General features: G+C 35.8%; 1 protein-coding gene across 1 annotated transcript in view; it reads right to left on the reverse strand.

Annotated features, from left to right (window-relative positions):
- The window catches only part of Rx (Retinal Homeobox), a 50,190-nt gene extending 36,407 nt beyond the window's left edge, over nt 1–13,783 (reverse strand). Inside the window, exons 1-2 of the mRNA XM_036367371.2 lie at nt 13,151–13,783; nt 8,317–8,436 (exon numbers count right to left, since the gene is read on the reverse strand). Coding sequence (XP_036223264.2) covers nt 8,317–8,436; nt 13,151–13,544 — 514 coding nt within the window. The 5' untranslated portion in view covers nt 13,545–13,783. The remainder of the gene's footprint in view (nt 1–8,316; nt 8,437–13,150) is intronic.
- Nucleotides 13,784–14,532: the final 749 nt, after the last annotated feature.

Raw genomic sequence — 14,532 nt, forward strand, 5'->3', positions numbered from 1 at the left:
AACAAAATTCGCTGACAGCCAGCTCAGCCGATGCTTCTAACGCGCGTATTGACAATTCAATTATGCGTTGTCATGATTCAACATATTGCTTTGAAAGGAGCCAAAGGATATTAAAGTGCGTGACAATTTTTTGTTCCACATCAGATCTCATCAAATTCCATGAGAGAAAAAAGATGAGCTAAAAATATTATATGAAAAACATGAAATTGTTATTTGGCTGAAAGGCCAGGTAAGTTTTAGTAAGTTGGTACTTGAAACGAGGTTTTTACCATACACATATTTTTCAGAATTTAAATATAGTTAATGCATACTATGATTCTCTTTTAAAGCATTGAAACATTTTAAAAGAGACAACGTATATCTGTTATATTTACCAAACAAACAACTGACTTCAGACAAAAAAAAAAATTTATATCAAATATCAGAGTCATTCTTCTGCTGACCGACTCGTCTAAGTGACTGAACTCGTGCCTTCCGCCCGCGACATGACAACCATGACATTTCGTAATACTCCCTAATAGCATTTCATTTAAGTGCGCCGACTTCAGTATTTACTCAGAAACGCTTCCTTTGACAAGACCGTAATAAAAGCAGAAACAAAAAACTATAAGAAATTTGAGAAGAAAATAATGTAAAACAAGACGCGATTTCGGTCCCATCTACAACGAGAAATAAGATGTGTGTAGGCGATAGTTTCTGTTGCAATGGCTCTAATTGCCAAGAGCAGTCGCCACATGTTGCAAGTAATCGTCTAATTGAAGTTGCAAAGCAGTTGTCTTTCCAGCGGCGGGCAGACAAATGCCGAATCATCGTTTTGACGCGATTAACGTCAATTTGTAAGACATTTTAACGATTGTTTTGTGGCATTTGTTTGTGTTCCCAAATAAATGGAGGGAATTATTAAAATTGCAGTGCATTAGTTGTGCTACAAGCGAGATGATCGCTGTGGATCGATTATATTGCTTTGTTACGACAATGTAACGTTAGATGTGGTTAGAGGGTTATATGGTGCACCATAATTAGGTGGGCGTGAAAATATCCCGATACAAACTATGAGAGAATGATTGACGGTAATGAGGGTGACGAGAAAGGCTTGCAATAAAAAAAAAACATATTGCTAGATTGCCAAATGGAAATTCATGCAAGTTTCCAGCCTCCTTGCTATGGTTAAAGGATTTCCAAAAAATTTGTTTGGACAAAAACTCGGAAAAAGGAAACAAATTTTAAGTGTGTTTATTAAATATCGTTAGTACTGTTTTTGTTATCATATTTTCACTTTTCTTCCATTTCTCATTTCTAATTATTTACACATATATAGCTTAATTTCTCATAATTGACGCTTTTAATTGCCAAAACGAAAGACTGCATTAATGAAAAAAATTCAGTTGTTCCAACACAACAAATTGAGCTGTCGATTACTTCATTAATTTCGTAGCGCGTTCACAATAAAATCTAACAAAGTATTTCACTGACTTTTATAGCTGGCTTTCTTCGGCTTGCGCAAAGGCAACGACGCAACGCGTTAAGTGAGCAAGTCAATCGTGTGGTGCTGATTGTTTTGCGATCAGTGTGGGCTTCCACCAATTAGTTACAGCCACATGATGGTGCCGCAAAACGGGCAAACATTGAACGCAGCGCGCTCGGTGCTAACTGTTATTACCTTCAACTAGTGGTTGATGGGTTGACGAAGAGAGAAGAGCGGCATTAGACAAGCTATTTGTGGTGCCGTGAAGTGTATTCGAGTTGGATTGAGATGTTTGATTGTGTGACGAGTCGAGTGCTTAACCCCGCGTAACTGGGTTAAACTTTCAGATGAGCTACCAACATTTTCGCTACACCTATTGTGTATGATTTTTAGAAAAAAAAAAAAAATCAATACAAAAAAAAAAATCAAAGAAATTGTATAATTTTCCAAACAATTCGTTGATTAACTAATTTCAGCAGCCGTTTCTTTTCGCTGGTGTTATTTTGCTTCACAAATTTGTTAATTACCAGCTATGAAAGCGCAGCAGTAGCAGTAGTTAATTTGTACAACAGCCCACCTGGGGGGCGTATAAATTTAGATTATTAGCAACGAAGTACAAATATCCCGACGCGCTCGAGATCAATGCACTTGAAATTTTCGGTTGCCGTTCAAGAGCTCTGAACTCTGCTTTGTGTTTTTTATGAGATCCCTGCAATTTCAGCTGCCTGTTAACTTATGATCGGCCCATTGTTGTTATTAAAAGGCAATGTTGCGCTCATGTACTTGTATGTTGCCGCAATGCAACGAGCCGCACAATCAGCTACAAAATGTCAATCATGACAAGGATTTTCTACACTCTTTAGTCCAATTCTTTAGTGCTTTTATTTCTTTTGAAGCATTTCCAGCATTCGAATTAGTTGTACTTAGGCTTTGTTGTTGTCCGGTAGGCGTCAGATTCCAATGTCCATGTCACGCTTATATTTACCAATTCATTAATGTTCTTATTGCCGCTCAATTTAATGCCGCATCAATCGCTCCGAAAACATGCATTTATCTCAATCTTAATGATGTCCAGGCGCGCGGCCACTTAACGAGCCAAATATATGTATGCATGTTTGTATTTATATTTTTGTATTTATATGCTATATTATGTATGTATATATATTTTATTTTCTTCGTTTGCTGTTCTCAGCACACAGCAGATAAATCAATCGATGGCTTTACTTTAGTTATTTTGTGTTAATGAAGGGACATACATACAAATTTAGCCTCATGTTGATACGCTAAATAGGGTATATTAAGTCTGACACGAAGTTTGTAAAACCCAGAAGGAGATGTCGAATACCCTATAAAATATATTTATATATAAATTATCAAGATGGCGAGCTGTTTGTGAAGGGTATTTTAGTTGTTTTAGGTAATTTGATATATTAAAAATTTCTAAAAAAAGAGGAACGATTAGAGACAAATTTTTTTTTAAACATATCAGATTTTGAGAGAAATATTTATAAAATTACCCTTAGTAAGATATCTTGTGAAAAATATTTGATATATGAAAAATTGCTTCTAATCAGGTATTCACAGAGAAAGCGCCGGTATTCCGAAGTGAGCAAAAATGTTGTTAAGTGGCACAAAATGGAGTAAAAGATCTACAAGGTGTATTCCAAAGCAAACAGGACTTTTCAAAAAAAGACAGAACAAATGGTTTCATCGGCAAAATCAATTAATTTTATTCAAAATAGTCTCCTTCTGCTTTAATACAGCTTTTTCCACGGTCCAAAAGCATGTCGAACGAGTGTTTTAGCTCGTTGCCCGGTATGGCCGCCAGTATGCCGGTGGAAGCCTTTTGAATGGCCTCCACGTCTGCATAACGCTTTCCTTTCATCGGCAAATGCATTTTTCCGAAAAGGTAGAAGTCGCACGGTGCCATATGGTGCCGGTAGTGATCGATTGTTAAAATGTGATTTTTGGTCAAATAATCGGCCACAAGCGTCGATCGATGAGACGGCGCATTATCGTGCAACAAATGCCAACTTCCATCTTCGCGATATTCGAGCCGAACACGTCGAATACGGCGCACCAAACGTTTCAAAACTCCAAGGTAGAATACCGCATTAACGTTTTGGCCGGGTGGAACAAATTCTTTGTGGACAATACTCTTAGAATCATAAAAACAAATCAGCATTGTCTTCACTTTTGACTTCTCCAGGCGCGATTTTTTGGGTTTCGGCTCATTTCTCATTTATGTCCTCACGACCACTTTGAAAACGTTGAAACCACTCGTGCACTCTGCTACGGGATAGGCAATCATCGCCATAAACTTGTTTCATCAATTGAAACGTTTCGGTAAAAGTTTTACCAATTTTAAAACAAAATTTAATGTTGGCTCTTTGTTCGAAGCTCATTTTCGCACCGATAACAAAAACATACTGACACTTGAAACGCAATAACTTCACTTCCAATAGATGAAATGTCATGAAATTTTTACTGGAAGTCGATAAAGGATAGCAGATTCTAACGCACTAGTCGACATATAGATGGCGCTACTACAGTTTACTTTGTTACTTTTTTATGTTTACTTTGGAACGCACCTTGTATTTTGACTAGGGTAGGAGTAAGAAACATAATTGTACCCAATGATAGCTTTTGATGTAAAAATATACATATATATCATATTTTACTCCCACAATAGTGTTTCGATTGTCTCCAATTCCCCCTCTCTTTTACTACTACTCATCTAAAGTCTGCGGGTCTGCACTAATGCAAGCACACCATCGCTCAGCCAAAGTTCTAATGTATGCAATATGTATGTATGTGTGCATGTCTGCTACCTACTTTAGGTATCAGCTGTCAGTTTAAATGCTTTTTGACAGTTTGAAGCAAGCTTCAGCCGACACAATCACACTCAGCATCTTGCGCTGCCATTTAAGGCACACAACTACACACACTCTCACATACCCTCGTCTAAATTTGTGTGTTCGCTCAGAGCGCCTCAACCGATCGGCTTCCCACTCATGTGTTATGCTTTAATTTGTTTGCGGCTGACGGATTTGCCAGGTCATTAAGACCTTTAATGAGGTTATTAACGAATTGTGAGCAACTCAATTGTATTTGTCACAGTTTGCAACAGTGTCGGACCGAATGTTTGTCGTCCGATTTGCCTTAAGCAAGCATAGCTACTTACTTCACGTGACACTTATGGCATATTGTGAGCGCGCTGAGTGCGCTCGTGAGTGTGTGTCGGCATTAGTGAGCAGTTTTCTATCGCAATTTTATTAATTTTTTACTTTTTTGCAACTGTCAGTTATGACATTTTGCAACACTCATACGCCGTTGTGTCCGATTTGCTGTTTTGTGTTTTGCGATTTAATGCAAGTGGCGTTTGTTGGTTCATTAAAATTGCAAGTAATTCGATTAATTTCGCTTCTATATTGGCTGCCAGCCACTCAATCGCCATGACAAGGGGAAACGCCTACCGGCCGCTTAAGCGATCTGACGGCTTCGAATATTGGCTGTGTGATAGGCCCGTCTCGGCACCAGCTTTTAACGGCTGCAGCCGAGTGACCACCACACACACACACTCGCACACGCCTACAGTAGCCATTTTTAATTGATTTTTATTTTCGTACTGCGCAGCACTTAATTGATTTTAGGATCTGCCTAGTTGCACAAAAACAAAAATAATAATGGAAATAATAACTATTATAGGTAAAAAGGTATTTTCATTGAACGAATTAAGTCCAAGTCCAATTCAGAGTTGGAGTCGAAGCCTTCACGCATTCGTAAAAGTGGTAAAAGCTACGTACGTCATAATTGTGTGGAAGGTTTTTGTTATTATTGATTTTTCAAGTTTTTCAAGTTGTGTAATGACGTGGCTTATTATCGATGTAATTAAAACATAATTAATTTAAAGCTTTTCAATTATTAACTGAAGGCTGCGTAGCCTGCTGGTTGGCCATGCAGTTGATCAGCTAACTTTTGTGGTATAAAAGTATAATAATACATATGTATGTCGCTATATACTTGTGTATGGTATATAAATAAAGTAAAAAATAACAATGATATAATTATCGTAATTAATTGCTTATATATATATTATATTATACTAATTACTCGTATTGATTGTATAGTGTTATTTTCATTAAAGTAATTAGATTTTGTGACCTCAAATTACAGACAAGGACCTTTTGAGGTTTTGAGTTTATTTGTTAGAATCTCAAAATCTCAAAATTACGAAACGAATCATCATTTTAGTATGACAACGGATATTAGTGTACTATAATATATATATACATTGTCTTTATTGACTGTACTTAGTATCTAGATTATCTGATGTGAATAAATTGTCAAATAGTTTGCAATAATCTTTATTTCGAATATTTCTAAAAATTGAATGACAACGGGTCTGTATACTCGAAAGACATTAAGGACCAGAAGCAGTGTGACGGCCAGTAAAATATGATTTTTGGAAATAAAAAAACAAAAACTACTGTACTAGATCAGGTTAGACAATTTTTGAAAGCAAAACAAAAAAAAAACGTTCACTTCGGTTGCATCGAAGCTCTAACAGCCTTCACTTCACTCAAAACTCAAACTTGCTTCCGATCGTTCAGTTTGTATGGCAGGTATATGCTATACTCATCCGATCAGAAAAATATCTTTCTTTTATTGCTTTAGATAATGATCAATTCCAAATTTCGTTAAGATATCTCGTCAAATGTAAAAGTTTTCCATACACGAGCTTGATCCCGATTGCTCCGTTTGTATGGCAGCTATATGTCATAGTGATCCGATATCGGCCATTCCGACAAATGAGCAGCTTCTTGGTGAGAAAAGGTCATATGATAAATTTAAGATTGATATCTCAAAAACAGAGAGACTAGTTCGCGTATATACAGACAGGCAGACGGCAATGGCTAAATCAACTTAGCTCATCATGCTGATCATATATGTATATCTTTTATAGGGTGGCAAACTTAATATGGCAAACTTAATATACCATATTCAGGGTATAAAAATCAAAAGTTCAGCAACGTTCTATTTTATTTTACAATATTTTTTCAAGAAAACAATTTTTGAACAAAAGTTCACGGTAATTCCATTGAATATGCTCTATTATTAACAAAAAATCAATTGTCTGCTAAAATAATAGCGCCTGTTATTGTCTTATCTATTTGAGTGTAATAGAAGCTAGTGGAATACATACATATATGCAAATGAGTAAGTTGCAGTAACTAACAAGCAGTTATGCACAAGCAATAACTGTTTACACACACATTTGTAATTGTCACCGCGGCATGTCATTAATTTGATTTTATTACTGTCATTTGCGTCATGAATCAGGTTATTTAATTGCACAAAGGACACGGCCCCATCTATTAAACGCAATCAAAGATTTAATTAAATGTTCGAGGTATGTACGAGTACGCTTTTTGTATTCAGGCGGTGTTTGCTTGCTGCGTGTACGCCATGACAGATAAATACATACCACACACACATATATACTGATGCATATTTGTGAATATGTAAGCCAGGATTAACTCCAATTTATTGTTCCATTTAGCTATTTGGAAATTAGCATTTTTGGAAACTACATTTACAGAGTTGTTTCCTATTTGAAGTGAGTCGATTTATTAACAAAAAAAAAATATCAAAATATGGATCAAGATCCATAGACACAGAGTAAATTAACAAGAAAATCGTAGAACTGATGAGATTGAAGAAGTATGTAGACGACAGAAAACGAATTTAGACGATCTCTAAGCAGGATTTAAATGCAAATGATAATACACTACAATATACGGCCTTTATGTCTTATCCTAATAAACCAATAATTGCCAAACTAACCATCCTTAAATGCAAATAACTAAAACCAAGCTTGCTGCACTGAAACTAAGCAATTATATAATAAATGTGGTTTGTTTCGTGCCAAAGTGGCTTGTGTAGATAAGCCGTGGAATGCTAATCGCTAAATCACATTAACACTTGTTTTCGTCTACACGAGAAAATAACTTCAAATTAAAGCTTTTTTTGCAGACGTAGAATCCTCCTTTACATGCATGAAAACTCGCATACATATTTAGATAACATAACTGTGTGTTAATAGTTGAGAAAGCAGACGCTCATCAGCTTTCAGCGCTTCCCTCCCAGTTTAGTAGTTATATTGGCTGTTAAACACCATCAGCGTCATTCTGCACCACCTTCGTTTTTCGCTTCGGAATGTAATTTAGCGGATTTAGATGCACGACAGCTGATAAGAGCAGCGAGCGAAAACGTTCGTCGTCGTCACCTTGCGCTGATTTCGTGATTCGCGATTTTGTAAAGGGATTAAGCCGATTTCATTATCCTTCGTGTGCCATTGTTTTACCGTTGTTTGCGAAAACCCACGCGAGTAGGCGTTTGCTGGCGTTTTGTTAGTTGCCATCGGCTTTTAGCGCTTCAAATTTATGCAGTTTTCTTGAAAGTTTTAATGCCTTTTTGGTTGAGCGGCATTTTTATTGTTTATTATGTGTTTTTCGTCGTTTTTTTATTTTTATTCTGGGGATTAGTAGACGATTTAAATGGATTATAATGCAATTTCGACTTGGTGCCTGGCCGTGATGCCACCTGTCAAATTTTATTGTGTTTGAATTTGATTCTTATTTTCTTTAGGCACACCTGTAATTGCCAAAAGCGATAATTGTGGGTGTCTTATGACGTTTGTAATCAAGCATATATTCGAAGTTTCGAACATGCAAACCCCACTATAGTAAAATTGTGTTTAAAATCCAGTTGTTATTGTCTTCATACTTTGTTGTGGAATATGTTTGAGTTTACAAAAAAAAAAAACGCTAAACAATCTTTGCACTTACCTTCCCCACATTCACTGTGATTTTTTAGCCCCAATATGGCGTCAATGGTATGGCGTGGCGTTAGAACCTGACCGCTTGTGCCAAACTTCCGTGAGGTGTCCTTCAATGTGATGTCAACATCTAAAACATGACCAATATAAATTTGTTAAAATAACTTTGATATTAGTTAGCATTTGGTTAATTATTCTGATAGAAAGAAACAGATATATATATAAAATTTGTGTGGGAAAACTAATCGAATTTTAAATTACTGTTTAATTTATGTTTTCATATTCGAGCTTAAGTTTTATTATTGTTTAAAATATTTTTAATTCTCTTAAAAGAGGAAATTTGAAGATTCTTTTTTTGTAAAATATTTAGCTTTGGTCTTTTGTGGTCGTTCAATCACCAGTTAAGCAAAATTGGGCATCTATTCTATGGAATCGCACAGTTGGGAATTCAATGCATCGGGTTTCGCCTTAACTCATTCAGATTGCGGTTAACGACGACAATTTAGAAATAGACTTGGCTGGTTTTACTAAGCCATATTCTGTAAATTATATAATTTACTAACATAATTTTAAATTTTATACCAAATGTAAAACCTCCCGAAGACAGTTATATAGAGTTATATATTGGACGATGAAGTAATCAGCGCTTAAAAACCAGAAAATCAATAATAAATTTTTGGCAATTATAATATCATAAGTAATTTAATATATTTGTAAGCTGCAGGGTTGCAAACAGCGCATTAAAAGTATTTTTTTAATCCCGAAAATCTTAATCGAAAATAATTGTCAAATTTCCAATCCTAAACACCGGATTGAAAAATTTAAAATACATTTTTAATCCCCAAAATCGGATGGAAAATTGAAATATATTTAATAGTACCATAAATACCGAATTGAAAAATAAAAAAAAAATATTAATCCCTAGTTTATTAATACTAATAAAAACAAAAATGTGTTTTTCAAATTTTAATTATATCGCGCTTGCGTAAATGATCACTATCATTTTGGTTATTTCTGGAAAAGGAAAGCATATTTTTAATAAAATATCAACATAGTTTAACAGTTTTTGTTTTACTTGGATTTAATTATAGTTCTTTAGTTAGAAATCGATAAATCTTTCCGTTTATGCTTTTTTAATTTCATCTTTTAATTTGAAAGTTTTAAATTTTTTCTCAATTCTGTTTTCTCAATTTTTAATTCTGATATTGGTATAAAAAAAAACAAATTTTCAATTTCTAGTTCCGATTTTCCGTTGAGGAAATTAACTTTCCAATTTTTAATTTCGATTTTGGGATAAAAATTGAAATTTAAATTATTAGATAACAAAGGAATAGTTTCAAAACTGTCTCAAAATTTTATTTGGAAGTCCAATGCAACTTATTCGCACCTAACTTGTAAAACTGAGCACGTTTGGTGCACTTACACACACACACACACATCAGCATCATGTGGTCAAGCAAGCACAGTTTGCGCTGCCAGTGAAAGTCACTTGAATACAATTTCCATTAAATTAAAAAATCGGAATTACACAATTAAAATAATGAATGCAATTAAGTGCACGAGCCTGTCATAAATTTGTAAGCAATTTTTAATAGCATTAAAAGTGCACTCCATCACCATCACCAACACCACCAGCAGCGCTGCAGTTGCGCATTCACCTTGTTGCTCCACAAAATGTAACATTCACACACACTCATGTGCTCCTAAACACATGTATGTGTGTGTGTGCATGCGTTTTTGCACAGTTATGCGACAGTGGGGGTGGTGGGGGGATGTCATTTACTGGCGACATGTTTGTTTTTAACGAGGTAAACACCGTAATTACCGATCGTTTCGTGCGCCGAACTGCAAATCGCCACACGAATGCCACTAAATGCGTCGCCGAAACTGCACACAATCCCACACATAAGTGGGAGTTAAGCGAAGTGGCAAGTTGGCGGTGCTGCCGGTGTTGGCGGTGTTGGCGGCTGACTGTTGCACTTTTATCAGAAACTAAAAATCACTTTTATGACAATTTGTCATGACAGGCAGGCGCAGCTTGTCATGTCACGGCAAAGCAACATGGCGGCCTGCAGCCTACAGAGACATAGTTGTGTCACCGCTATCAATGCAGGCGAGCTCTCCCATCCCAGTGGTGAAAACAACTTTATGTTGTGTCTTATATGGGCTCTGGTATAAGTTATTTGTGTGTATAGTGTTTTCTTTGAATCTGATATAACTAGTGACACAGTGTCAATAATAGAACTAGTTGTGTCTAATTTTCTTGGAATTCTTGGAATGAAGTCCTCATAAGGAATGGGAAAATGATTACAACTTACTCTCTATTCTACTACTTGTTGTTTGTCGCAGTTATTTACTTATATTAGAGAAACAATTTTTTCATTTTTATTAAAGCCTTCATTAAGTAAAAAATTATTTTAGTATATTATTATCTAATGCATATTTCTTCTGTCAATTTTGATTGTATTAACGCTTAGTGTTTTTCTAAACTCGAAACAACACTCTTTACCACTGGGTTGTGCTATCTAAATCTTTTTTGGCCGTCATCGTTAGTGAATGCCTAGTTCTATGTGTGCGTGGAGATTCGTGAGCGTGTTTAAATTGTTAATTATTGACCTAAATTGTTGGTAAATATATGAAGCTGAGATAAAGCCAACTGGCTTTTAGTTGCGACAATAAAGAATGTAGTTACGCTGTGAGTGCAACAACAACAAGTTGGAGGACACACATATTTGAGTATATTATTGCAGAAAAGGACACTTTTAAAATTAAAATTTATTACATAATTAATTTACGAATTTACCATACTTTAGTTTTATTTGTCACGGAACTTAAAAAAAATTCAATAAACACATTCAACTCATCAGCAAATTCTAACAAAAAGAGTCCTTTACCAGGCCATCACGTTAGGCTCATATTTTACTCTTCTCTCTGTGTACCAACATATGTATGTAAGTGTATATAGGCGAGTAAATATGTACAGCAACAAAGTTGTGAACAAATTTTATTGCAATTTCTTTGTTTTTTTTAGTCTATTTTTGTTGTTGCGTGTAATTTGCATTCAATTAAGGTTGCAGGTGTGCCGTGTATTTCATGTGCTGGCGATTTTCTCAACTTTTTTTATTTTAACTGTATATTTGCACATTAGCCTCTGTGTGCGTGCCTACCATACATTTGCTTTAATTAAATCAGACTGATTTTATGGCTATTATTATTGTTGTAATTTGTTTATTTGCATTCAAACTTGCTTTGCCTATGGAAAGTGGACAACGGTAAATGCTGATGTATGTTTGTATTTGTGCGACATATAATGGTGTTTTAATGGAAAAACGAATTAGATTTTGAGTCAATATTTTTGATACTAGAATGCTTCGACTAACAATATACATTTGTATCCTTCTGTAAATATTCTCAACAAATTTATTAAAAAATATAATTTTTCAAAAATATTTTTGCATCGGTGATTTCAGAAAATTCGTGTTTAAATTAAAGTTTTTCATAATTACTCAGAGCTTCCACCCAAATCAACAAAAACATTTGCGTAACATTGTATGAAACTACAAAAAAACAAAAAAAAAATCGTTAACCAACCAGAACAAATTCGGAGATTGCAACATTGCCTTGAACAATAATTCGTGAAGATATCTGGTCAAAATAAAAGATTAGTTTGTAGGGTAGTAACATGCTATAGTTTTTCGATATCGGCGGTTTCGACAAATGAACGGCTTCTTGGGACGAAAAGGATCTGGAAAGAATTTCGGATCAATATCTATAAAACTAAGAGACTAGTTCGGCCGGACATGGCTAAAAAGACTCGACAAGCTGACCATTTATATATATACACCCTATAAAGGGTCACCGACGATTCTTTCTCACGGTTACAAAGTTCGTGGCCAACTTAATAGGGTATAAAAAAAAAGTTATTAGTACGAGGGTATTTAAGATACGTCGGAAACTCAAGTTTATTGGTATCTAGCATAGCAATCGCTACTCATGAACGCAGACTTGATTTTACGAAATATCCCTTCAGTTACCGTAAAAAACGCGTTTGTTTGGTGTTTATGGATATGTGTAAATACAACTCTGATCTGTAACTACTAAAGTTTTTAGGAAAATTTGGCAGCACTGCTACCAAATTTTTACCACCTCTAGCGGAGTGGTGAAACGAACGAGCATGCACAAAAAAAGGTTGACAGAAGTTCACTTTATACGCGATGTTCTCAGATTTTTACTGGCGGCATAGATACAATTTTAAAATCAGGGTTCCACTGCTTTGAAGTCGCTCGTAAAAGGCAATGGGATTGTCTATATGAATAACAACAATTCTCCTATATTTTTTATTTCTGAGAGGTTCATCGAACATTCCTCTACACATGTTCTGATATATCCATTAATAGATATTGACTAAAAGTTATCGTAATGTTTGAGATCATCACCTTAATCACAGAGAACTTTAAATATTGATGATTATATATATGGAATGAACTCAGGTATGGGCCTCAGGTAAGGCTTTCTAGCAGTATTAAAACCCACCCACAATGCTTTGTGTTTCAGTTTTTAAGAATTTAGTAAGCCGTTTAAGCATCGCTTGATTTAGGTAAAGAGTTAGACATGTTTGACACAAAACGAATACCAGCTTTCCCGTCTCGAAAACAGTTCAAAGTACACACTAAAGGACAAAATATTATATATTATAATCATCTACCAACTAAGTGGTATTGACTAACTCATTTTTCACTCAGCTTTTAAATTAAGCTATGATAAAACGCATTCTACCAGCAAGCTCCGAAAATTAAATTAATTTTAACACTTTTTTCCAATTTAAAATCAACTATATTCAATACCTTCTGCAATGACCGAGTTGTTATTGCCGCCGGTTAAAAAGTTCTGTTCGAACTGCTCCAAATTCTTAAATTTCTCCACAATCAGCTGCAAATTCTTCGAATCGCGCACATTCTCTAGTAAATGACGAAAATTCTCGAGTTGTTTTGGCGGAAATTTACTACCGTCGCCATTACTAGATACCAGTTTTTCAAAAATGTTTTGAAAAGTCTGCTTCTGCACGTTGGACATGCTGCCAAGCGCTGCAATGCTGCTCATGGCGCCGGCGGCAGTGGACGTGGCCACAGCTGCGCTCGGAGAGGCGGGCGCTGGCGAAATGGCGCTGGTGTTGGCAGGCGGCGATGCAGTGGACCGCGAGTTCATTAGTGTGGGTGGTGGCGTAGTTTTTATATCCATTTTCGCTTATTATTAGTAATATTATCTCCTTTTTGGGCTAGTTCACAAGCTTTTTTCACACAAATACTAAATTTCTTCAGAAAAGTTCAAATATTTTGCATTTTACCAAATTTCACTAAAATAATTCATATTCTCACAGAAATACTCTTTTTGGTTTAATTGCTTCATATAAACTTGTCACTGGTTAAATTAACTGATTTTCGAAAGCACAATAAAAGCTCGCTTCAAAGCTGTCTTAGTGTATAATGTTAATAGCAATCAACGAAATGCCGACGCTTTTTCCCATCACTAATTCACGTGAGCGACTTGATCAGAAGTAATTGTTTTTTCCTTGTCTTAAATGTCAAACCGTCAAAATTCCGTCAGCGTAAATTCAAACTTGTCACGGACCCGCCGTTACCTCGCCCAAAGTACGAATGCCGCGCGTTGTTGAACCGTAAAACCAGGTAGCCGGAGCTCAAGTGCAGTCGTGAAGCACACTGCCACAATGCAAAGGTGGCAATAAACAAACGGCAAAAACCAACGCGGCCGTTCAGGTTGCCTAGGCTGACATGCTTTCTCGAGAGTGCTATGCCCAGCGTTTGCCAGGTTGACTGGTTGGTTGGTTGGTTCGTTGTCTGCTTGTTTGTTGTAAGTGTGAGACGTGCAACAAACTCGAATGCTCATAAATCGAATTGGGAAACTGGTTTGCAGGGTTGAGTGGCATGGCAGAGGGTACGTATACACACGCAAAGCTGTAAACTCGACGATAAAGTGGTTTTGTTCGCTTTGCAGTGTGTGGAACGCGCGAGAGGCGTGGCTTAAAGAAATATTATGCTCACCAATACATGTGTATTTTTTCCCATAGGGGTGTATAAGCAAGGAAAAGGATATTTTTTTTTGAGTCTTGGCTGGCTAACTAGGAAAAAGCGTATATTCCTCGGAATACTCGCTTTGAATCAAACTTATTCATTTATCCCAATTTTCTCGAAAAAAAGTTTTTTGTTTG

Source organism: Bactrocera oleae, chromosome 4, assembly GCF_042242935.1.
Source record: "Bactrocera oleae isolate idBacOlea1 chromosome 4, idBacOlea1, whole genome shotgun sequence".
NCBI lineage: Eukaryota > Metazoa > Arthropoda > Insecta > Diptera > Tephritidae > Bactrocera > Bactrocera oleae.